A 26,399-nucleotide genomic window follows, 5' to 3' on the forward strand; every position below is an offset into this window, starting at 1 on the left:
CATAAATATTCCTCAGAAATGACTTTGAAGAACCCTCTCTATGAAAGAGTATAGCTTAATCTCCAGTTTCATTAATTCCTTAACTACTGTGCCGAGAGTGCCAAAAATAGGAATTAATCAATACCAAGTGTAGTTACAGCATTTTTTTAATCATAATGTGTCTCTGACAGAAGCTACTGACCTGCCCAGATACCTTTGCCACACATGCAGTAGAATTAAATATATATATTAAAGATATAAATATATATATATAAAGATATAAATTCTAACTTCATTAAAGCCACTGGTTATAATCAGATCATTGTGACTTCTGACTTTTTACAAGCATCATCTGGAATTAAACCTCTTACACCAGCAAACAGTTTCATTGCTTTCCAAGATATCTAGGCTGAGGCTTCTTCCTGCATTTAATTCTTCTAATTTTTGTTACACATCTCTCTTTCTGCATTCTGGGAAGTAAGGAAATGCCCTAAAGCTGCATCACCTCCTGTTAGGAGGCCAATGGGATCAAGTTAGATAGGTACTATAAGGAACACTATTGAATAAGTCCAGAAAATTGATCATGTTCAGGAAAACCTGCTGGTAACTCTTCTTCTTTAGTCATTTTTGTACCAAGAAATCTCTGAGCAAAATTAACACAGCATGATTGAACACAATGTCTTTCAGGGGGCAGCACAACCATCAGCTGAGTCACTAACAGTCACTACTCAGAAAGCTTCTCAGATTAGAAGAGAAAAAGCAAGGAAAGCATGTGCCTTCTCTTGTCTGTGAGAAGTAAGATTTAGCCAGGGCATTTTAGGTAATTTCCACAACTGGCAACCCTTTGTCTTTGGTCCCTAACTGTAATGAGGTAGTGATGGGTGTGCCGTTTGTCAAATCAGACAAAAACTTTGGGATTTCAAAACCTGAAAGTAAGATAGCTGGACAAAAAAATCTGTGTTTAAAGAGGAACGTCTCTGGACTAAAGAGACAGAAGGGAGTGGGACAAACGGAAATACTTGCTGAAATCCTGCTTGGCCCCACTTCATCTAATACTAAGTAAACTTGCTAGAAGAGATTCTAGGTTCAACCTGGCTTTTAATTAGCATGCTGTTTACATCATCTATTATGAGGCTTTACATTGGATTTGACCCTGTTCCTGTCAGGGAACAGCAAAAGCACCACTAATATCAGTGGGAATAGGATCAATGCTTTACTTTCTATGCTTCATATTTAATGAATTTTAAAAACCCTGTTATTTATGTTTCGTAGTTATTAGTTATCAGGTTAATATGCTAAAGGCAGCTTGACAGAGAATACTATTAATGAGCAAAATAAGGTTGCTGCTTCTGGACTGAGGTCACTTACAAAGAATGTACAAATGAAAATAAGGTTGACTTTTATTTACTTAAATATCTTCCTACATTGAATTCCTTTGGCAAAGTGTATTTAAACATTTAAAGCCCTGTTTACAAGGAGGCTCTGAAAGTAGCTTCAAACCATTATATCCCTAATTGAATTCCCCAGGAGTCCTGTAAACTCAGAGGAAAAAAAGAAAGAAATCATAACATTTGCTAAATCATCTCAAAACATATTTCACTGCAAGGTTATGTGACCTGTTAGGAGTCTGAATGATGACTGGAACTGAACTACTGAAACCTTTTATTAACCGGATTGAAATCAAACAAAAGAGCAAGAATTTTCCCACAAAACACAAATATTCTGAAGATAACAGAATTAATTAAAGACATACAGCTTTTGTATCGGGCAGACCAGATGCAAATTGTTAGGCAAGTGGGGGCACTGTATTTAAAGCAAATGACTTTGTGGAAATTAAGTTTAAAAAAACCATGATGTTCAATAACCAATAGTCTATCCGCCTCCTTAAATCCAGGAGTATTTTTTCAAATGGAGTTGCAATAATTTCCAGCCAGTTATGCCCGTTGTGGATCATCTGTATGAGACAGATCACACAAGAAGCTACCGTTCGTGTCTTAAAATGTGCAACAGGCTCGCACCCCCGTGAGCTTACCTGGCTTGTATGTTATTCCTGGGGGGAAGAGGAATCCCTGCTGGGCTGCAGCAGCCGCTGCCAGTGTCCGCTGGTCGTGTGGAAAAATTGGGATCATGAGCGGAGGCATGTGACCCTGAACCTGCTAAACAGAAGAGAGCCTCTGATCAGAAATAGCACAAATTTGTCTTGACAGGTATTTCTGCAGCACTGATAGTGTTCTTGCATTCACACAGTCCCCCAGAACCTTCCCCTTAATGCAATCCCTGCCAACTTCACATTATCACATCAAAGCCCTCACAAACATTGTTTTCCCTCAGTGTCAAAGGTGTAACAGTCTCCCTGAACTGCACGTTTCCCTACTTCTTCCTGGTTCTCTATTACATTGTTTTGGTTTCTTTTAATTAGTATTCCCTGTCCTGGCACAAGGTAAAAAGGTACAAAACATACCAAAGTTTTTATTAAAAGCAGTGTGGTATGTCTTTCTATTAATTTTTCACAGGTTTTCTCATCTTTGGTCACAGAGTGATGAGCATTTAGAAGCAGCCTAACACTGCAGTATCTACTTTGATGTTCAGATTTTAGTAACCTTAGGAAAATTTTAATTCTGAGATCTTACAACATGGTTCACATAAATACCAACAGCTCAGGTATGTTATTTCAAAATCTCACCAGAGTACTAAAAAGTCTTCTAGTCAACACCACAACTCTTAAGATTTAAGGTTCCAACATCTTGGCTCCTGAACAAACTAACATACTCTGCCACACACACCTCACTATAAGAAATAAATTGCTTGTCTGTCTAAGTAGTTTTATAGCTTTATGTGCTATCATGTAGCTTGGTAATTATGGAGCTGCATTCAGAGACCATTTCAGAACAAAACCTACTATATCAAATTTAATTTGACCATAATAAATGTATCGAAAAACCACAAACATGCACAATGAAAAAAATTCTTCTCCTTATACTAGCATTTGTATTCAACATACAGAGAATTATGTGATAAGGTGATGCCTGTTAAATCCATAAGGTAATTTCCTAGTTCCTTAATTTACAGTACCTGTGTTTCAGAGACAGTGGCTAGGATCTCAAAGAATTTTTATCCATCATTTCTTAACCCCAGACATACCCAAGGGTTTGACTATATATTTTCTGATTAGCAGTTAAGCAAACATATAATGCTTTATATATCAAAGCTTGTAAATGCAGGAAAAAATAGGGGTTTAGGCAGAAAAAAAACCTCCCTCATTGTACCATAAATCGGTGGAATTAAAAACTATTAAAAACTTAAAGTACACTTCAAGCAATTTTTTGCATTTAATTCCTAAAAAACTTTTTTGGTCAAATCCCATATGTTGACCTATGACATTGTTTAAATAGTGCCAAATTTTCTTGTCATATCCCCATTACTTTCACAACCATTGATGCAGTGCAGAAATGCTACTGTGTGTCTCTATGAGGGTTAATTTACCAACAACTCTTCTCTTGGGAAAGCCCTAAGATGGAGGTTAATAAAGGTCAAGCAAAAAATAAACACTTTACAGTATTTTTTGAATCCATTCCTCAGGAAAATCAACTTATAATAAAAAGGTCTTTGTGCAATTACTGCTATGGCACTGGGGCGTGAAAGAAACTAGCTTTACGCAGCTATTTCTCTCATTTTAGCTGAGGTAAGCCTGGCTGTGTGTTTTAGGTTATGCATTAAACTTGGTCAGATTGGAGTTGATCCCCATGTGCCCAGAACAGGCATTCAGCTCTGATAAAATGGTGCTGGCTTTGCTGCCTGGTGTTTCTATACATTGGCTTTACAGGAGCACAGCAAAGGAAAACCACAGGTTTTGTCTAATAGAAGCAACTGCACAGGAAGAATTTCAATGCAATACAACTTGCAAAAAAATATGCAGTAGTTCCTAAATTACATCTAATCAAATGGAGCCAAAATCATAAAAAAAATACCCCACATAAAGCATTTACATGGAGCTGCAAAGGTACAAGGCTCCAACATAGTCTCACAAGACACAGCAGAGATCAGAGTGCTGTGGTCTGAGTGAAGGTGCAAACCTACCCACGGCAACATTTCATTCCATTGTGTCATAAAGATAATTTGAAACATATCATAACCAAATCCTACAATGCATTCCTGTAGATTTTGATCCACTCAGCTCGGTAGATTTTGCTTAAACTCTCAAATAAAAGCACCTCTGTAAGCATGGGGAATTACCATTTCAAGTTCTGGCTATCTGCTATTCTTCCTATTCTGAATTCAGGAGCAGGTTTCAGTCTATATAAATCAGCATAACTTTGACTATAGGTTACATTTAGCCTGTAAGTTTGTATTTAAAATTAAGAGACTTAAACAGACTGAAAAAAGCTCATACTTGAAAGGCCACCATTCCCTCCCACGGGTCTTCCCTCTGGAACATACGAAATACTATTCCTACATAAGTGTTGGTTTCACACAGAATTATTATATGCATAGGTGTCCATTTTCAGCACAGGTCAACTGAAAAGCACAAATAATCACTGAAAAGGAAGAGAATGTGAAAGTATCACTGATGACAGAGCTATTAAATACATAAAATGAATGCAAAAAATCCAGTTAACTCCTTAATTTTTGACAATTTCTATTCCTGAGAGTTTTATTACTATGAAGATGATGGGTTTGACTTTACTGACGAGGGGGGGAGAAATTGGGAGGAGGGGTTGATCAGTGTACTTCATAAAATCGGCTACATGCCCAGAAATTTTAATTGCTGAGATGTTCCTCAGGTCTTTCTGAAAACCAAGACGGGAGCAGATGCCCAAGAAACACTCTGACTCTGTCTCTTCCCATTCGTAAAAATAGCACATTGTTGGATCGGCACTTTCCCCTTTTGTCTCCTCTGTGCTAAGTCGTTGATGATGCCATTTTTTGCCATCTGCCCCAGAGCTTCATTAAAGATACATGAATGGACTAACTGGGCTGCTATCTTGTGAGGAACAGGTGCTATTGTTTGTCCCCAAAGACTTGCACTAAAGATCTCACTCAGAATACTTGAGAAAGAGCATCTGCAGCAGTCAGTCAGAGAGTAACTTGGCAGAGCCCATGCTATGGGCTAATATGCAAACAGAGACACTCAGGGGGACTCATTTTCTCTTTCATGAAGTTTTTTTTTTTTTTTGAGGGTGTTTTTTGGGTGATTTTCTGGGTTTGGTTTTTTTTTGTTTTTTGGCGGTTTTTTTTGATAGGTAGTAAATGTTTGATTTTGAACAATTCTGCCAGTCTGTATTTTTAGCTGAATGTACAAACCCTGGAGGAGCCCGGAATATATTCTCTCCAACATTCAGTTCTGCTGCCTCAAGTAAATTCGACTCTTGCATAAAGCTACCTGATGAAATTAATCTTTGTTTCTATACAACAAGCTCAGGTTTAAGTGTGTTAAACACAAAAATCTGCCAAGATTAGGGAGCATTTTAAAGATAGTGTACCATTCCTTTAATATCCCATCACAACTCTGACGGCCCTTGGGAACTGATTACAGCACTTCCTTGCCTGAGATCTAAGTCAGGAAGCAACTTTAGAGCAAATCAGCCCTGATTAGTTCAAGAAGCAACTTCCAATTTGATTCTCCCTGAAATAATAAAAGCTGGTGGCCTGTTTGATAAACTGGGCAAATCTACACTGCTTTGTCCCTCAGTTCTGTGAGTGATAATCACAGAAGTTGGCTGAACAATCCTCCTTGTTAAAAAGTCATTGATAGTTAGTGCTTTGCATGGAAAATGTAAGCCAGAATGATATGTTATACAAAAATAATGCTTTGAATTAAAATGATCTGCCTCTCTTGGATAAGGAGCACAGCACATTTAGTGAGATTGAAGAGGAGGAAGAGTTTTATCTTTAAAAACTGAAGCTGCCTCTACAACAACTAACATTGCAAGCAGAGAAGTAAAGGCATTCAGAGAAAAGGGTGGCAGCACTGCAAGCAAAGAAGCAGCTCACACATTTCTGCGTAGCTGTGAGGATCACAGGTTTCAAGAGCAGAAGTAATCCCACCCTATAATGGCAGATGAATTCCTCTTCCTTTAGAAGATCAAACTTTGCAAGCTGCCTCTCTCTGCACAATCTACTTCAGTAAAGAGCAAAAGTGCCATCTTTTTGCTAGAGAGCAAACACAATCTTTATAATTTTTTATCCCTTCTTTAAAGCTTTTTTTCCTTTTTTATTACATCCAGCACTAGTATAAAGCAGTTTGAATGGCTAAATATGCTCTAATTGCCTACAATAATCCAGCCTTACTATTTAAAATCATTTCCACCTCCTTCTTCAACCAATTAGATTGCTGGGCCCTCTTCTCAAACTGTGAAAATCTTGAGATTTTCTTTGAATCTAACAGACTATTCCAACACACGTTAGCTGAGAAACCAATCTTTGAATTCACTGAATTGACCTTTTTTTTCTATAGTATAGGATGAACAGAATCTTTTGTTCATGTGATGTTGCAGCCACTGTGAGAACTTAAGTTGTTCACAGGGAGGTTAAGACTTCTCATAGTTTAAATTTTAATTTCTACCTAAAGCTTCTTAAATTTTTGAGTAATTGGTACACCCAGACTACAAATTTAACTTAAGCCCTCACTTAGCTTTGAATTTCCATAGTAAAAATGTGTCGGAAATTTTCTAGTCTCTCATTTAGAAACCACAGTGTAATAGATTTCCAGGTAATGGCAGTATATCAAGTAAGGATGTGCATTTTCAAACTGCTCAAAATGTTTATATGATAGAACATAGTGGCCATAACTGATAGCTCAACAGGTTATATTTTAGGTTGATTCATTTTAAAATAAGTTTTAATGGCATTGAAAGAAGTGTTTGTGCTCCCAGAACTATTAGTGCAGGATTTTAAATATCCTGTATATGATATGTATTTACCTCAGCTGCATTTTAAATAGTCTCTATGCAAGACGTGGCACTGCTACTTTTATATCACTGTCAGATTTTTATTTATTTCAATAACTACTGTTCGGCTTTGTTGTTTTTTGGAAGAGAAGAAATATTAGAAGTTTTGGTAATTTAAATTTTATTTTGACTAAGTCATTTTGGGGGATGCTAGAGGATCACAAACATGTTGCATAAAGAAGTAGGTACTTTTTTTATGAAAACTTAATACGTGAAAGTCAGAGGGACTGTGTAAATGTTTAAAGCAGCTACATGCTAGAATTTCTGCAGGTTTGAGATTAAATCTGCCCCCCACCTCTGCCAATATTGTAATGAACTTATGTCATCCCTGACCCCTTTCATGGTCCCAGAAATGATCTATTTTGAAAAACTGCAAAGGAATTGTACAATAAAAATTTGGTTTTTTGGAAATGTCTTTGGCTACAGTTGAATGGTGTGACTGTTTTATTTGTGCTGCTCTGGTGAAGCAAAGGGACCACAAGGCTGGGTTAGCTGTCCAGTTCAGTTATGAAGGACCTGGCCACTTTGTGTGCAAGTGTTGCTGAGCCTTTTGCTCTCAGAAATGTAACTGATAAACTCCCCAGGCTCCTTTGGCTAAATGGTCATCAAGGCCCAACATCCCCTGATGCAAAGGTAATAAGTGAGGGTGAACCCAAACGCTTAAGTGAGACATCCCCTCCAGGGAACAATCCCAGGGAAGCACCTGTGACTCGACAGGAGGAGGAAAAAGAAGCTCCAGAAGACCCAAAGTGACCCCCCAGTCACTGTGTCACAGCTGGGACACTGAAAATCATGTCAATCCCACACTGAGAATTATTTGGAGACTTCTTTCTGCTCCTGCTAGCAATACAGAACCACTGGAGATCTATCTGTATAGGGGGGGTGTATATTATGTTCTAATTTATCTGCCATCTAATTATCTACAGTCTAATTGAAAAATGTTTCCTCTCAGTGAAAGTACATGAGCCACAAAGAAAATGTCTGCCAATGGGATCCCAGGGGAAGTGTTGGCAAATAAACTGTAAAAAAGATACCATAGACTTGCAAAGTGAGAACATTTCAGACTGGAAATACTATGGAAAAAATATGTGGCCTACTATTGAATTTGTAAAGGGATTGTAACTGCTATTTTCCTTCTTTCCCCCTATCATTTTTTTCCATTTGTCCAATGCATCAGCATGATTTGGAGATTTAAGTCTACTGCAGTAGCCACAACATTAATGTGAAAATTGCAGCCATGATCATACAGCAAAACAGAGCATTCTTATTTTTTAATATGTTTTTTTTCTCACCACTTTGAAACTTGAAATTAAATAAACTTAAATTCCATCTACTCGGGAAATCAAGAAGGAAGCTACAGAAAAATACTGACAACATCACTGAAAACGGAACAGTTTCAAACACTAGATAGCATTTCATTTCTATTAGCTTCTCATTATGTTGCCCTGTTTTTATCTAGCTCCTTAACTATCTGGAAATATAGAATTCAACTTAGGATGATCTCATGGAGTTAGGAGTATGATAAATGGTAATTAAATCTATTTAAATTGTCTGTATTTTAAGAAACTCTCACTAGGAGGGATGGAGAACATCTCTGCTATAGAGAAATAAATAAAACATGTTATGCAAAAGTGAATTTATGGTTCATTTGGAATTAGAGATCTACCACCTTTTCAATCCATACAAATGCATAATCTTGTCAATTAAATATTATTGTTAAGGTCTAGTAGTATGTTAAAATCACTTTAAAGTGCAACTAAGGAAAATTCATGTGTGTTTATTACTCCTTAAGGGTCTATTAGTGGGTATTTTATTCAGATTTGTGTTGTAAAATCTGCATAAACTCAGCATATTGTTATCCCCATGTGTGCATTTGTTTGGTTAAAGCATAACAGCAAATCTCTATTACTGCAACTTCTGGAAAAGTCAAGAGAACTAAAACAGTCCTAATTTTAATCAGATACAAACAGTTATCTCTACAGAAGTGAAGAGTTGACTATTATGCAAATTGTCACAGTTAGTGGTCACCAAGCCATCACAGAAGACTGAGCAAGTCAATTATTTCAGATATTTCCAAAGACTAGTGAAGATGTATGTTTCTCATTTGCACCTTGTCTTATTCACGCCAAAATACGAAAAATATTGCGGCCTAATGATACTTGTTGATATTTTTTATACACGAGAGCTCCATTACTTCAATTCAAGTCTAAATATAAATTATGTTAGAAATCCTTTATTAGCTATGTTTTAATGGTGATATTAAAATGTGCAAGATTTTTGGAGCACACTGACATTTCCTGTTGGTGGAAATGTTTAGAGCAAAAGATGCTTTAAAATTTGTGTATGGTACTGCTACTTTCGAGCAGAGTTTCTCCCCACACATCCTTTCAAAACAGAATTCTTCTTTTTGAATACTAACCATCACTAGTTATTAACATGAAAATAATTCCCTCAATGTATGGTATAAAAAAAGTCATGTCAGACCACAAAACTGATGGTTACTAAAGGAATTACTGTCTTTCACTTTAAAGAGAATGTCCAGCAGAAGTAGGAATAAAAAACAAAAACATCCTTCAATTTCTCCGATCAAAAATCCTCCTGCATCGTAGAGGTAAAAAAAGTGCAACAAAATAGAACATATTTAAACAAATATAGAATACATTGGAAATCTGGGGGGGGGCGCTGATGAAAATGGGAATTCTGACATTTTCTTCATTGTGGGAAGAATTTTGTCCTGAGCAACATATTCTTTTTAAAGCTCTCTATATTTTCACAGATACTCCATATTATAATTTCACTACAGAAGGACTACTACATACTTTACAAGTATTAATTAATTCAAGCGCAACGACTCAGAGAGTGTTACAGCTACAGTTTACACAGGAGGACCCTCAAAGGGGCCTGGGTTCCTTTTCCAGTGGCAGAAGTGGTGATGCATGGTGGATAGGCACCCATTCCATCGCAATCTGCTACTTGCAAACCTTTACACCTCACCACACAGCTGTACCAAGAGCCACCCGAGGTGCAGAGCCTGGGCTGAGGAGGGACATGGAAAAGCAATTTTGAGCTGGTCCATGCCAGCACTGCAGAGTTTAGCCCTCCAACACTTCCATAATGGCAGGATACAAGGGTGGAGGTGAGGCACAGGTGCGGAAAGGGGACACTCTTCCCATTCCACCCAGTCCTCTGGTTAATTTCGACTGGTATTTCTAATATAGAAGAATAAATTCAAAGAGAAGGAGAGGCAAGTGTTGCTATTTTTCCTCAAGCCTAAATGCATAATATTCAAGAGACTAGGTCAAAGGAGTTACTCACATCCAGTGAGAATATTCCTGCTCCTGTATATTTTTGAAAGCTATTTAATGCAGAATAGTAACCTAGATAACTTCCAGAAATCATATGATGTTTATGGAGTGTTTAGATCGAAACACAAAGGGTTATCAAAGGCAATTATGTGGTGAACTAGCTTAATGCAGAAAACTCCTGTGTCTAGAGATCAAAGTCAAATCAGAATACTGATTGCATGCAAAAATTAATTTGTTCCATCTCTTCCTAGGATTCCTCAGATTTTGGCATGATCTGACCGTCTTTACTCAGAAAAGGATCCAAGGAACTGGCGTGTTTACACAGTATGACTGAGGTGATTGCCACCGCTGGTACATGGTAATTATTGCAAATTTGGGAGCAAGCACCGGAGTTTGTAAACTTCCAGTGACATCCATACAGCCTGCGTGCTTCCTACACAAACTGTCTCACTCCAGGGCATTTTATGGGCTTCTCAACCTTCTACAGCATTTACGGCTAATCTACAAAAACATTGTGAAAGAACAGAATCATTAAAAAGGTAAAAACAAGGCAGGAAATCTTTAAAACGAGCGCTCGGTATTTCTCATCCAACTTTAGGTATTAAAATTCCAGCAACATCCATGGCTCAGATATAAAACCACACTGCCGCGCCGCCTTTCCTGCAGAAGAGGATCCTGCCACTCCAGCAGGAACGCCAACCTTGCCATTTTCTGCCCGTTCCCGATTTGTCAAAACTCCAGCGGCGCTCAAGGGGCGCTGCGGGCGGGCGGGCACCGAGCAGCTCCGGTGGCACCGGGGCCGCAGCCCCGAGCGCGGCCGGAGCCGCCGCAGCCGGGCCGGGGCCGGGGCCGGGGCCGCCGCAGCGCTCGGCAGAGCCGCGGCTCCTCCGCCCGGCGGGATGGGGCCGGCAGCGCGGGCTGCGAGCCCGTAACAATGGCCCTTTGTCCAGCTGTGGCCGCTTCCCCCTCTGCAGCCAGGCCTTATCTGCTCAGGAAATGCCTGCTTTAACTGACAGGTAGGAGATTAAATCTACAGCTGCCGAAACACAATCTCCGCTCTGTTAGATAGGCTTTCATTGAAACGCGCTACAAACACATAATTTGTTTATGTTGTACCAGCAATCTTTGACAAAGCAGACTGTCTAGCTGAGACAAATGTGGTTAAACCCATTTATTGTATTATTTCTGCTACACAGAACAAGCTCTTAAAACGTAGAAACTACACAAGGCACAAAGCTCTAGCTGTCTCAAGAAATCAAGAATAGATGACTTCTTGTTACACTAGCCCCCTTTACACAGCATAGCATGTGCCCTCCTGGAAAACATCCACTGTGATTTCTTTCTTTTTTTTTTTTTTTTTTTTTCACTCTCCCCTCCACATCAACCCCCTCCCCCCCTCCTTTTTTCTTTTTTTTTTTTTTTCTTTTAAAGGGGATGGTTCAATGATGTTTATGTTTCCAGGTTTTAAAGTTTCTTTTGTTTTCTCTAGCATCAATAGCTTTAAAACAACTAAGTCAGTCAAAGGATGCCTTTAGTTTTAAGAAACAAGGGGATATTTTTGAGAGAGTACTTCTCAAAGAAAGAATCATTTTCCAGACACACTGTCTGGTCTTCCTGACTTAATGCATGCTCAAACCGAAGTTTTGCCTGACTAATGAATGCCGGACTGACACCCCCCACCCCTTCTCTCTCTGTTTTTTAATCATCAATCACCTATTTCTCAAAACATTACTTCATTTTTGTTACACCTTCTGCCTTATTTTAAAATAATATTGCTGGCTGTTTATTTCAAATGAAAGGCACGGGGAACTGATGAATTAAGTGTTTATAAATCTGAGTTTTCAGATTGAAAACAACCTTTTCCATAATGCAAAGGCTTTATAAGTAAAACCTGTCCTTTAGCCTGAGTTTCTTCTGGCCATATATTACTCCCAGTAAACTCTGCTACAAGAACTAACTGAGTGCTATATACTGGATATGAGAAGGGCAATGTTTGAGGAGGAGAGCCTCAGAAATTTACTCCAGTGGAGCAGGACTCCCAAGAACACTGTGGCCCATAGCATTCTTGTCTTTCTGTTTTTAAGACTCCATTCTCTGCTGATCTGCATGTGCACCTCCAGTTAATGTTACTGGGAGTTGTGTGCACACACAGATGTGCTCAGCACTGGCATGTTCAAACATCCCTTCACTCTAGTGAAATTTAATAAATGAGCCTTCCCAGTGTTATTAATACAGATGCTCAATAAGGAAGATCTTGTAAACCACTGAATTGTTGCTCTAATGGTTAATCATAATTAAAAGGAAAAGAAATAGGAAGAGTAGTCAACATTTTAGTGTTTGATCATTCACATTACTTCTATAACCATCCTGCCTCTCCTGAGGCATTCTCTTCCATAGCCTTTTGCAGCATGTTGGTTTCCATATTATTTTATTTAACCTTAATCACAGCATTCATCTCTGGGTTTGAGAGGAAGCTGTAACAGAGCTACCCTACGAGCTGCCACTCAGAGCATTCAGTTTGGCATAAAATTAAAAAAGTATGCAATAAACTGGCTGAATCCATAGGGAATCCCTCAAACAGCATGGATAATGAGGGGAATCCATAACAGACATAAACAAACCCAGAAAGATGTCTGGGGCCAACATCATTATGTAAGATATATGCCCAAGATGTATGGGCATACGTTTGAATGTTCAAACTAAGCCTGTATTAGATTGATTGAATCTCAGCATGGGGCTCAGTTAATAAACAAACCTTGCCTTCAGAAAGTATTTGGAGCTGAAATCATGTATTAGAGCCAGGCACCTACTACATGTGGCACTAAGATGCCCTCCTACCTTAAAGCTTTGTTAAAACAGGATGGTAAAGGAAATTAGAAATCCATACTACCAGAGGAACAGATACAATTTTCAGGTTAAGTGGCACCACTCTAAGGCAGTTGTTATCCACAGACTGTATTTCAGTCTATGCACCAGGGGCATATGAATAGGATTCACATTAAAAATTAGACACCGTTTGGAATCTTTGGGCTTTGATTCACACTTCCCATGTTTTTTAAACACGTTACTCATATTCTCATAAAGGATACAACAATAATGCTAGCAAATCTTTCTGGTAATTATTAATTTCACTGTAGAATAGCTTTTTTGCTATGCTTGGCTTGTTAAAAAAATGCATTTTGCTCACCTCAGGGTACACCATTAGCTTGCATATTTGCTCTTTTCCTTTTTTTCCAGGTTTTGTTTAAATATTCTTCTTAAACCTGTATATTAATCACTGCTCAGAGGGTGAAAGAATTTGCAGGAGCAGCTGAAGTGCTACTTTTTTCACAAAGTAGGAACTAGTTAGTGCTGACACTTTTTATTCATTGGAAGGTGAATGAAAGAGAGAAAGAAAAAAAAATTAAGAGTAAGGATGAGGGCTAACTTGGTGGTAGAGAGTCAAACAGGTCAGTCTAACTTAATAAAATCTTGCAAAGTTGTGAGCTGCAATGGCATGTCTTAGTGACAGCCACATCCAGAAAGTTACCCCTGTCATACTTTTGATCATTGGGTTGGGTGATCAGAAGCAAGAGAAAGATTCCTACAAAAATACCCATCTAAATAGGCTTCCAAAGTCAGAGCAGAGGACAAAAAGCTTCTTTCAATAGCTCTGCTCCAGTCCTTACATCTGTGTTTACCTGTAAGCTACAATGCTCCACTTTGAAGCACAATGTTTTGGTGTTCCTATACAGGAAACAACTGCAAAATATTTCAGAGTGTGTACCTGTAGCACCTTAGTTCTCCAGCACCAAGTCCACATGTTAACAATGTTTAAGTACACTGAAGATGACTTTAGAGAAATTTTTTTTCTCCTAAAAAGTGGACTGTGGAAGTTTGTGTGTAGTACTTGCCATGATAAAGTCACATTTCTTAACAAGAAGCAGCTTTCCTATTAGAATTTTTTTTAAATAAAAGTTAATATCTATTTGTCTACATTATAAATTTATAAATGTGTAGCTATATTTATGTATTTATGTATATTTATGTTATAAATATACAAGCATATTCTACATATACACAGGTACATATAGAATAGAGAGATCTGTACATATATCTATTACACATTTCCATAAATATATTTTTTACAAATAATCCTAACTATGCATAGGTTTTATAAATAAATAAATAAATAAATAAATAAAGTATATATATATATATATATATATATGTGTGTGTGTGTGTGTGTGTTTATATATGTATGTAGAAAATGCTTTCCTCTTATTTCCCAAATGCCTCACTCAGGATTTCTGTGTTCTTAGACACACCCATTTATACAATTGCCCTGCTGTACTCCTGGATAGCCTCCATTTAAATTACTTCCTGGGACACATAAAACCTGTGTTTCTGCAACGCTTCCTCTGGCCAGACCACCTTTATCAGGAGTTGTACTTTGAGCATGGTACATTTAACAGGTTTGCTGCTGAGTGAAGAAGTCTGCAGGGCAGCTGGGCTAATCATAGTTACTTGAGTAACAAATATAAAATGTTTTTAAAATCATTCTATCACTCAAATCTATTATTGTTGGATTTCTCTGTCTCTTCTATTTATCAAATAATTTTTTTTCTCCTTCCCTTAATCTCTTCACTCCTCACCTTCAGTCTCTTTACAAAACTCTTAGCATTAACTCTCACTTTGTCTCTTTTGGGGTGTAGGTTATCTTGTATGCAAGGTAGCTATCCAGCAGTAAATTCTCCTTTTTAGGTAACTGATAGCAAGAAAGTGATGCCCAAAAGTTGCCAATAAACTTCCATTATAAGGAAGGAGACCATAGTGAAGTACATTCGGTTTTCTTGTCTTTAGGGGGTCATGGTCACAAATTCAGGAAAAGCTTAGACATAAAAGTAGCACCACATCAAGGAAATGAGGACACCTACAAACATCTGGTTTTTAAGATAGACACATGCAGCTGAAACAAATTAAAATTGTGATTTTCTAAAAGCCTCCTACTGCACTCAAGTGTCTTCAGAGTAAACAATTATCTTACCCAAACTCCCTGTTTTGTTAGTCCATGATTTTCTCCACCATGTTTTCAGGTAAATAAGACTTTTCAGCATGCAATTTTTTATATCTGTTTAGGTACCCCTTTGAAAATACTTTTTAGGTTGTTGGGGTTTGGATTTTTTTCCTTTTCTCATTATAAATCAAACTCCGTAAGCGGCACAGAAGATCATACAAGAAAATAGGATATCAATAAAGAGTTTCTGAGGTGTGAGGGCAAATGGGCTGAACAGGATTAATGTAAAATGCCCAGACCAGCTAATCCACATGCTTATTTTTGACCACGCTGGTATTGAATTTTTAAGGGACACGAAGGGGAGAGGTGTAATAATGCACTTTAAGAAAAAGAGAGGAAGAGGTTGCACTTACTGTTGGTAATACATACAAATTACTTAATGCTTAGACCCAGAAATGCCCATTCATGCTTTATAGAATAGATCAGATGTCTCTGTGATGCTACTCCTGTCTGTCTGTCTGCTTTATGTTGCAGCTGAACAGAGCAATAGAGCAGCACCCACTGCATTTTCACCCATACCTGCATCCCTGGTATTGCTGCCCCACAGGTGCCTGCTGTAGTGGGACTGTCCTGCTTGCAGCTGTGTTACAAACAGCAATACAAACCCAGCTCATCTCAGCATTCATATTGTACTTTTTCAGAGTACATCTCCATTCTCCCTCCTGGAAGCACAGACCATGTTCAAATCTCTCTTTCGTTTTCCATGCTCACTGTCTGACTGGCTTTTGCTGTTACTACTCACTGCTATAACCTCTGTGCTATGCATAATAAAAATCTTTCCCATCTGAGTTGTCTGCCATGGTTACTGGAAATCTGCTGTATGTAGCATTCCCAAGAGCAGGAAAGGAAGGTACCTTAACTGCAATTGGATAAATATCACCTTTTCTTTAAAAGGAACGTTTACCCTCACTGAAACCACATCTAATGGTGGCTGCTAAGCTACCCCCACATCTGCAATAGGATTCCTGTTAATTTGCATTTTACTCCTTCTGGTGTTGACATAAGAACTGGAGTATATGCTCCTTTTCATTTTTCATCCTTTGCATTAAGGAAAAAAAAAAAAAGATCATTTCCCTAATATTTCACAAAACTTCACCAGAAAATATAGCTAGGGTAAAAACTATCTGATCCCTGCCTCCTTATGATGCTTTTTAACTGAGTTTGCATGTTAATTTATTGCATGCTTTGTTTGTAAATGTGCTTCTGAAATAAATGAAGCATTTACAAATATGATTAATCTACAGATTCAGAAGCACGCAATAAAGAAACAAATTGCTGAGTGCCCTTGTCCTTTTACACAGAAGCTAAAACACAACTTTCAAATGTCTAAGACTGCCTAGCTCTATTTTTTCTTTCAATAAAGTTGTTTAAAATGGATGTTTTCAGCAACCAAATTTTTACTAAGTTCCTGGTTCCAGTTTCATTTATACTAGTGTAAGTCAGAAGCAACTGCAACATATGCTGTAAACCAACACCAGTGTAAACACCGTGTAGATGAGGTCAAAATAAGGCTGTTATTGTATGACTTTTAAAGTGCTCATGTAGATTAATATTCTCACCCCTTAACAGCTTTAGACACATCAGCATGAACACAGAAATGCAACAAGTTGAAAATTCAAAGTACATTTACTAGTGTATTTTATGCCACTCACATTTTCAGTCAGACCACCCAGAGCAAAGAAAAGAAAAAGCCACAACAAAAAAAGCCCTCTGCATTGTTTGCAATAATATGGAAGGAAATTGAGTGTATATTCTCTTCTTCCTGTATTTTCCAGCTAGATTAAGCTGTTGTCTTCACAATTGCCTCCCAGCTGCTGTGACTTGTGAAAACAACAGACCCTGCTCTGTTGTCTGCAGAAAGCCTGGATTGTTATGAGTAACTTTATTGCAGGCACATGAGTGTGTTAAGACTTTAAAACACGCTCAAATGTCATGTGCACACCCAGTGACGGGCAAGAATAATTATGAAAAAACAAGAATTCTATGTCCACGAAACAGTGTCAGACAAAATGGGCCATTCATTGTGTTCCTTTGGGAATGCTTGGACTCTCCAGCCAGAAAACAAAAAAGGCACTTTTTTCCTGCCGTAGGCTGAATACTTAGCTTTGCCATCTGAGCCCTAAGAAAACATGGGCCCCCTCTCTAACTACTGGCTGGCCCGCACACAGTAAAAAGTATTAATGTCCCCCTTTTTTCCAGCAGCTCCCTCTGTGTAGGCTGCGGCCAATGTAAAGTCAATGCAAAGACAAAAGTTTGCCTAACATTAGTAAAAAAAACATAACTCTTGTGCAGTCTGAAAATCCCTCTGACACACAGAGGTTTTATTCTGAGGCATATCCCCTCTATCCTTGGGCGAGTTACCGTAGCTACTGTTAATGCTTTTAGCAGGTCATAACTGCTGCCTGCTGCTCCCCTTCGAGCTCTCCAGAAGTCTGTGGATGAATCAGGTTGTACACAATTGTTAAAAATTATTATCTAATTGCCCCATTTGCTACTGTCCGTTTTCACAGTTGGTGTTTTCCTAAACAGAATCTGTCTGTCCCTGAAAGGATTCTTAGAAATGGAAACGTAACGTGGCTTAGCTCGGCATCAGGTCATTTTGATACCAGTTTTTTTCCTCACAGGTGGACTAACTCCAGTCTCATCTTAAAAGTGATAAATTACAAGCAAATGAAAAGCTTTTTGTGCTATTTCTAATAATATTTTCTATGTCAGACACCATTTTTTCTAATGTACATATTTAAGCTAAGAAATCACATTTGTCCCTATTTTTTTGTTCCAGCATCTATTCAGCATATTCAGCTAACTGTTTGTACCTCTTTAAAAGAGGTGACCATACAAATTCAGTATTAAACTGGGGCAATGTTTCACAGAAATAGAAATGACACGCAGTAACTTGGAAAATCCTTGTGTGCTACCCATAAAAAGACAAGAATTATTTCTTATGAATTTGGCCCGGTGTCTGAATATGGATTTGCAGGTTATTATTTAAGAAATTTAGCAAGGATTTTACCTTGCCATGCTCAAAGCAGGCCAGGAAATGAGAAAACAATGGAATCATAATTCTGAAGGGCTCTAGTGAATCTGTATATTCATAAGGAGTGATAGAAGGAAAAAGGAAGGGCAAACTGTAACTCCCACAATTTTCTGGGTTGTTATTTTCTTCACTAAACCCTCTTACTCAACTTAGATAACATAAGTAGATTACATCTTCAGCATTAAATGGGTTTTGAAAGGATATAGTGCTTTAACATTAAATTCTTCCCTTCTTCAGGGCATGAACTGTCCTTCCTTATTTGTGCACTGTGTAAGCAGCACCTACCAGAATATGACAGTGATCCTGACTGGGGTCTCAACCAACTGTGCAAATATTAGTACTTGTAATATTATAATAGGAGGCCATTATGGTTAATATTGTGTCATGCCAAGATATCCCAGGGGGACACATCAAAGATGAATGTGCACAGGTAAATTGTCTTGTCCTTTTCTAGAATCTAAAAGAGAAAGGTTTCAGACCACTTCTTGTCACTTCTAATATGAAAGTACAGGCTTAGCCTCAAACATGTATTTAAATCAGAAACATACAGTACTATGAAATGAACCATCAGGCCATCCATGAATTTGTTTTAACAATCCAACAATATCACCATTTCTCATTCATCCACTTAGCTTAATTTTCCTACCATCACTTTCATTGCTGAGGTTGTCTCTATTAAGCCATTTTTTGTGCATCATTAACTTTTAACCAGGCATCGATAGCTTTATTGTTTAAATTGCGTATGACTTTATTTAACGTCAGCATTTCTTCTGGCTCCTGACATGAAGTCACATTTTATAACTAATTAAATTGATCCCTGGGAAGCAGAAGCCACTAAACGGAATTATTCGTACCCAAGTGTCAATATATTAAATCAAAGGGCTAATGAGTTGGGTCACTGCTTCTTTTATCTGAAAGCTGCTGCAGAATAGAATTCATACCAACCTCCACCTTCTGCTTTAACAATCAATTTTATTTAAACCAAAGGTAACTAATTAATAAATTTTGATATAGTTGTAAATAATACATTTAAGCCTGTTTTTACCACTTGTGCACATGTTAAGGTCACTCTTCTAGGCAGAAAAAAATGCTTTGTTGATATAAACTGTCTAAAAGCATATCTTTTGAACTCCCCATGTGTAAGGAACATTACTTCTAGGTCATAGGAAGCTTCCAAACTGACTTAAAAGGTGTTTTGTAAGTAAACAGTTTTGAGAACTTTTCAGTTTTCAGCCATTTCTATTATAGGCGTAAATCAAGATGAAAATTTGCCTCTTGGAACTGACAATACTGCCTAACGAAAGTGATTAAGAAATGACTAAATTTGTCATGTCAGCTTTTCCTATAGCTCTTGCAGCTGCTGAGTAATATTTTGGATGCTTTCACTATTTACATCTGGACACTACTTTTAAAATTCATCACCTAATAATTCATACCACTCACAGATTTAGTCATAGTTCAGCTTTCTTTGACAAAAGGCTTGTAGATGGTTCAAGAGAGCTATCTTTACTGAAGTTGTCTTCAACTAATCTGTTTACATCCAGACTGTTTAAAAAGACATTGTGAAAATCCCCCATGCCTCAAAACCACATTTCAGTGTCTATTTGTTTTGCCTGAGAACCAATCAACTTCTCTTATCTTATAACCTTTGGATAGTTCACCTGTGTGGAAGCAGCAAGCATACTTTGACACTAACTAATGTTTATAAGCTATAACTAGGCTTGAAGTTAAAGAGCATTAAAAAAAATTCAAACAAAACCAGGATGGATGCCATTGCCATATTTGTTTGAGTGAAAATACACCTACCTTTAGCAGCCTAAACAACTAAACTTTTGATACAGCTTGCCATATGCATAAGGAGATCAGAAAATGGGGTGAAATAAGACTTTCTCTCATTCATTCATTCTCTTCCCCACAGCAAACAGGACCCTGAAAGGAATGTGGCTGAGGCATCACCAGCTCCCTAATCTACATCTATGGCTGCACCCCCCACACAAAACAAACAAAGAAATTATAAACTGGTTTCAAAGAAATACCTGAGCAACCATTGAGAGCAAGGCTGGGATTGTTCACTTGAAACTAATGGTTATTTTAACACATAATGGTGAATTAAAAATAGGATGGCAGCAACGTCCTCCTAAAACTCGGGTTTGTTGTTTCACCACTAAGATCAAATGCAACACAAGGAACACCACAGATCTTTTTTAAAAAATGCATGTTCTTGTACCCACACATCATTTGCTTTCTCAAACAGTAAATTAGGGGTTTTTGGCCAGCACAGTGGTTGCCTTATAAAACAACTTTAAATAGTCACTTTTATCCATTTATAAATGGATATACTTTGGAGGGTCAAGTATGTGCTGTTGTTTCACACCACAAATGTTTTCTTTCGTTTCCAATGGTTAAATGTCATGAGAGCGCTTGACCCCACTACAGAGCATCATTCAGCATCTGGGGGAAACCACAAATATGGCTGTACCTGTGGCTGGCATGAGATCATTTAAAAATAAAAGATCATTTCAAAAGCGGATTCTGTAATAGTGAGACATTTGCACCTACAAATATTTATTAAATATGGACTGCCTTAATATATATATTCTGTAGTCTTTATGCTTCTCTAATGTAAGGGTTTTTTTTAAAATGTATCAAATATTTGGAGCTATAGCAACATTATAGTTAGATTAATGGGCTACCATGAATGGTCACTGAATATACATAGAATTTTCTTCTTTTTTTCCCCACTTAGATGGCTCAGGAAAAAAATATTTTCGGTAAAACTGGGAAAGTTCTACACAAGTGTTCATGTCTTTGGTAGAAATAAAAAGTAATGCCTTTAAAGAAAGACTGAAAACACAATGGTGCTACAACTCTGTCAGCCACAGTTTCTGTGCAAAGCACAGAGGGAGTTTCATGTAAAGAATGTTTCAGAATTGTGTTACAGACTTATGTTGTTGCTGGAATTCACAGAAAACAAATTGCAGGCATGATGCTGGAGATGCACTGGAAATAAGTCTTTAAGACAGACAACTGTAGCAAAATCTGTTGCTAGTACTCCAAAAATCAAGTTGCAACTGCTGCACCATATAAAATGGAACAACAGTGTTGAAAGAAAAAGAAAAGTTTGATTCAGGAAAGGTTCAAATTCTCATCAGTTACAATGGCAACAACTGCTGGCAAAACATGTGGGTAACAGAGGAGGAGGAGGAGAAGTAAGCATTGTTTTCCCAAAGTAAATCGTTCACTGCTCATCACCCAGTTAATGTTGTTCAAGCAATATCATAGTTAAATCACAGAGAAATCTGTTTCTTCAACTAAGCTACCTAGCAAAGATCCTGATGATATATTTGAGGTTCAGTTCTGCCCATGAGAAAACAAAACACGTGAACAATGTAAAATCTACCACTAAATACTTAGTAGTGGCCAAATAGAACTGCTGGGAAACTTATCTGTCATCACATTCAAAAATTGGTTTAGCTTATGGGTTTGGAGAGTTCTGCAAAACATAAGAAAGAATAGCCCTTACTAGGGATATTTCCAAATTCTTTTACATGCTGTCTTTCACCAATTACTGTAAAATGATCTAATTAATTTATTTAAACTCTGGACAGCTTTATTTTATTTTTAGAAATTAGCAGCCTGGAACATGCAATTAAGAAAGAAAAATTAATTTCTTATGGTTTAAAATAAAATCGCTCCTTTTTATCTGGTGTCTTCAGTTTCTGGAGAAAAAAATCTGTAAATACTAGTGCCAAATAACTTACATTATGGGTGTCAGTATTAGAAAAAGTTATTCAGGATTCATAAGGGAGTTGGAGATACACACATAAAATCCAGTTACCACACCACCAGTTGGGTTTTGGGGAGAAAAGTGGGAAGGGAGGGTTCGCAGATGTTAAACACAAGCACAGACATTAATAACCATTAAAATGGAAAAAGAATTGCTCACTAACATGCTAATGCCAATACTTTAAAAGAATTTTTCCCCTAGTTTTTGCCAGTGATTTCACTGTTGTGCCATTGCTGTTACTATACTCCAGTGGAAAGTGATTTGTTGATATCCCCTTAGGTCATTCCAAGCTGTATGGAGCCTACAGCAATTAGCTGCTCATGTTTCTGTCAGTTTTCTGGTACTAGACCTTCCTTTTCATGAAATTTTTTTTTTTCTCCCTGTTCATTTATATTAGATGTTTGTGGTTCTCTTGCTCTGAGCTATACAGATAACAATTAAGCTGAAACATTCAAGAACATTATCCTGTTCTTCGTACTCTAGAGTTAGCACAACAATTTCAGAAGGCATCTAATAGTCTGCATGAAGAAAGGCAGAGAAAATGTGGTAAGAAACATGAACTATTTATGTACATTTTTATGGTTTATCTTGGCAAATTTTTGCTTATGATCTTCTCTAAATGTGAGCTCTTGGATGCCTACATATACAGACACAACTAGCCCACATGCAAATTTCCAAACTGATGCTACATTCAAAATTGTTAAAGCAAAAGGACAGACTATCTTTATCTCTTCACTCCTTTGGAATTTGTATTTTAAATTCTGCCTATCTATATATTTCTGTGCATCTATTACCTTTTCTCCAAAACTTTAATAAACCTAGCATTTTATGATTAGTTAAAAATGAACAAACTTTTGGGATCTACACGCTTTTGGTGCAATAAAGTGAAGGTTCAAAATTTTTAACCTAAACAATTTGGTACCTCATTTGCAGGTGTACTTTGGAATTATATGTCTAAATGATTTCCACTTCATCTGAAAAGAAGTTGTGGTAATTAATTGCTCCTGCCACAAGCTGTGCCCAGGAAGTTGGTAGAGTAAAACCAGGCTAGTCTGAAGAATATCAGGACATTAAAATGTGTCAGTAAGATGTTTAAGATATGTTAATGAAATTTAGGAAGCAATAATGGCATTGGATTTCTCTGGCAAGTTGAATATACATCTTTCTGAAATATACATAACAGTTATCATACATGAAATTTATTTTCATCCATTCCCTGAGCAAAAAGAAGGATAATTAAAAAGCAGAGCTCTAGGAAACTGGATGATTTCATTTTGTAAGGATTTGTACAACCACTTCTTTATTTTTGTGTAGAATTACTCAAAGTGAAGCAACAGCTAGCTGATCCAAAGTCAGAAATCATGCCAGCCTCACATGAAAATCACTTTCCGGACATTTAAATACATTCTAGTTAAGTTTGAAGCATGTAAATTAATCTGGCTAAGGGTGAAATTAAAAGAATTCCAGTAACAGATAAGTATTACTGGTTGTAAGAGTAGTAGTGATAAAGTGTTTCTCAAGTACTACAGAAAATCATGGAAAAGACCTGAAGGCTTAGACACACTCACTAACAGAGACAATTTGGGATTTTGCTAGTGCTAACAGGCATGCAAACAATTTTTCCAGGCCACTTTCCAAAAGCCTCTGAGAATACAGCCTTAAGTGAATATAGTTTTTCATGAAGGATAACAAACTGACAGCCTAAGAGATGGAAAACTTATAGGCAGGTACAGAGTGAAAATACTATCACTGGTGGAAAAATAAAAAAAGGCTCAGTGGTACTAAAAATTAAATGAACTGGTGATATTTCATCTCTGTGTTTATATATCTCTGTAGCATATGGCTTCTGTACTTTGTGTGAATCACAATGAAGCATCAAATGCAAAAGTCAAGAGGCAAGTTCACTATATGCTTTAAAAGAATTCACAAAAATGACTCTTTCTGTTGACTGCTCCCATTCAAAGGCCTGAATGAACAGGCTTTATAAATATGGGGTACTCATGGAAGCCTGCACAGCCAAGTGTGCCTGCAACCAGATATTTCCTATGTGAATAACTAGACTGGGAATTTTCAAAGGCTTGTAGTAAGCTGTTTCAGCAGCAAATTGTCTCAGCCCTTAGTCACATGTTCCTTAAAAGGAAATCATTAGCAATCTAAAAACTCCCTTTCTTTAGTGTTTTCCAGTGTATGCTCAGTGTACTGAGACACATTGTGATATTAACCTATGTTATACTCTCCTAGAAAATACCATGCACATCCACTGAAGATCTATTATGTACCTAGCATGTTCCCCAGTATAGATCTCCCATGTTATTCAGTCCCTACTTAATAGATAATAAAGCCACATTCTAAAACATTTTCAAGTGGTCTTCTGAGCCAAGAACTCAGGTTATCTGCGTTCAATTCCCAGCTCCACCCAGGCTTCCTGTGAGACTCTGAGCAACTCACTTAAGTGTCTGAGCTTCTTGCCTGAAAAATAGGACAAATAAAAAGTTCTTTTTATAACCCTTCTTTTGAGTCTTATCTACCCAGACTTTGCAGTTCTTTAGGGAGAGGAACATCCATTGCTTCTTAGAAGCAATAGTGACTGTAGAATCTAAGATCAACCATACCATGACGAAACATCCACAACATTTAAGAGGATTGACTCCACTATAGTACCATTCCAATAGCCTCAGTTCAGCTCTACCAGTGACTTGCAATTAATTGTAGGCAGTGTCTTAAATTTCAAGGGGGAAAAAATAATTCCAAGAAAGAATAAATGGCTTTTTAATAAGTTTTAAACAAAAGGATTATGTGTTTTTAAAGGAATTCAATTGTTAATTTCAGTAGTGAACTGAGCTATTTTTCCCATATTTCCTAACCAATTGCTCAGATTTATAAGTATATTGAAAAGGATCTACCAAACCTTTGATTTTTATTTCTATGTCCTTTCACTGGTACCCCCTTGCTGTATACAACCAGCAACACCAGAACTACACACACTATTAAACTGTATTTTTAATCTTTTTTCTCTGCTGACAGGTAGGAAGCTTATGAATCTCTCTCTTTCTCATGGTTTATATTGTCACCAGTAGTCCCTGATAAATCATGGTCTGAGAGAGTAGAGGTGGGCAGAGTTTATGCAGTGTGTGTGTATGCAAGAAACAAGATTAAATGTGTAGTTTGACCACTCAGGATACCTTGGGTCTATGGTAGAACTAAATGCTTGAATTGGGGGATGATTGTATGAATTAGCTGCAGCTATTTTAATTCAAGAAATAAATTATACAATCAGGTTTTTTTTTAAATGAAAGACCATTAACAACAAATCTTTCTGAAACATCACTGTGCAGATATTTCAGTTTCTTCAATATTCTTAGACCTTTGATTATACTTTTGATTTTCAAAGCACTTTTAAACAATGAATGAACCTAACAACTCTGCACCAACCCCTTTTCCATAACTGTGGCTGTGAATATTAAAGAGAAAAAAATGAAGAACAAATGGTAGAACAAACCAATAGACAGTGAAAAGAAGATTTCTTAGATACCCAGCATAGAGAGACTTGCCATGTGTACATATCTATTTCCCACCTTTATGCTGTCTCTATTCATCACAGTAAAGTTCTCACATTGTTTTACCTAAAATTCTCCTCCTAATAATTACAAAATTAGTCAGAAGAAACTCATGTTCTTGTAACCATATAAGACTAGGACTACTCCCCAGTAAAAATTTCTGTCAGCATAAAGGAATGACCTATATAAATACAGTATTTTTTATTATTCAGAACTTTCTTCATTTTTTCCAGTTTTTCCCACCACTCTACTTAATATTTCTGCATGTATTTTGCCAAAACAAATTCAATATCTTTGATGGTATGATGTGTGTATAATTCACTTGTGATTTTTCAGTTAAAGAAGCTATCCCAAACTCAAGGGTGTTATAACTTTTTTCTACTGCTACTCCATATTTTCATTTATACCCCTGTGTATTCGCATATGCATTTTAAATACTTCTCTGAAACACCAATAATCCCTCTTTGAAGTACTGAATGGAAACCAAAAGATCAGACATTTTTAGTTCATGACTTTTCTCTCACTACAGGAAACACTCTGAGATCATAATTTGACAGCAATTTCTCTTGTCTTCCAACCCTGAGATGTTTTCCACAGCAATATTTATTCCAAGTAGGCAGATTTTATTGGGAAGTGCTATTAGGCCATAGGTCGTAGATCACCCAACAACAGGGAATATCTCCAGTCCCTGTTTGTTTCTGGAATGCCAGCTGTTAGAAAGGGACATGAGA

At 37.2% G+C, this 26,399-nt stretch overlaps 2 protein-coding genes across 14 annotated transcripts in view; one reads left to right on the forward strand and one right to left on the reverse strand.

Annotated features, from left to right (window-relative positions):
- Nucleotides 1–26,399, reverse strand: part of SOX6 (SRY-box transcription factor 6) — a 370,587-nt gene that overhangs the window by 95,773 nt on the left and 248,415 nt on the right. For 10 of the 13 annotated variants that reach the window (XM_077179864.1, XM_054635990.2, XM_054635992.2 and 7 more), the window contains one exon: nt 2,012–2,135. In XM_077179864.1, the coding sequence (XP_077035979.1) occupies nt 2,012–2,135 (124 nt within the window). The remainder of the gene's footprint in view (nt 1–2,011; nt 2,136–26,399) is intronic. The other 3 variants (XM_054636000.2, XM_054635995.2, XM_054635998.2) reach the window with 1 other exon arrangement.
- LOC143694228 (uncharacterized) overlaps nt 10,041–26,399 on the forward strand; it is a 29,527-nt gene continuing 13,168 nt past the window's right edge. Inside the window, exons 1-2 of the mRNA XM_077179407.1 lie at nt 10,041–10,073; nt 10,898–11,247. Of these exons, the coding sequence (XP_077035522.1) occupies nt 10,041–10,073; nt 10,898–11,247 (383 nt within the window). The remainder of the gene's footprint in view (nt 10,074–10,897; nt 11,248–26,399) is intronic.

The sequence above is a fragment of the Agelaius phoeniceus genome, chromosome 6 (assembly GCF_051311805.1).
Source record: "Agelaius phoeniceus isolate bAgePho1 chromosome 6, bAgePho1.hap1, whole genome shotgun sequence".
NCBI lineage: Eukaryota > Metazoa > Chordata > Aves > Passeriformes > Icteridae > Agelaius > Agelaius phoeniceus.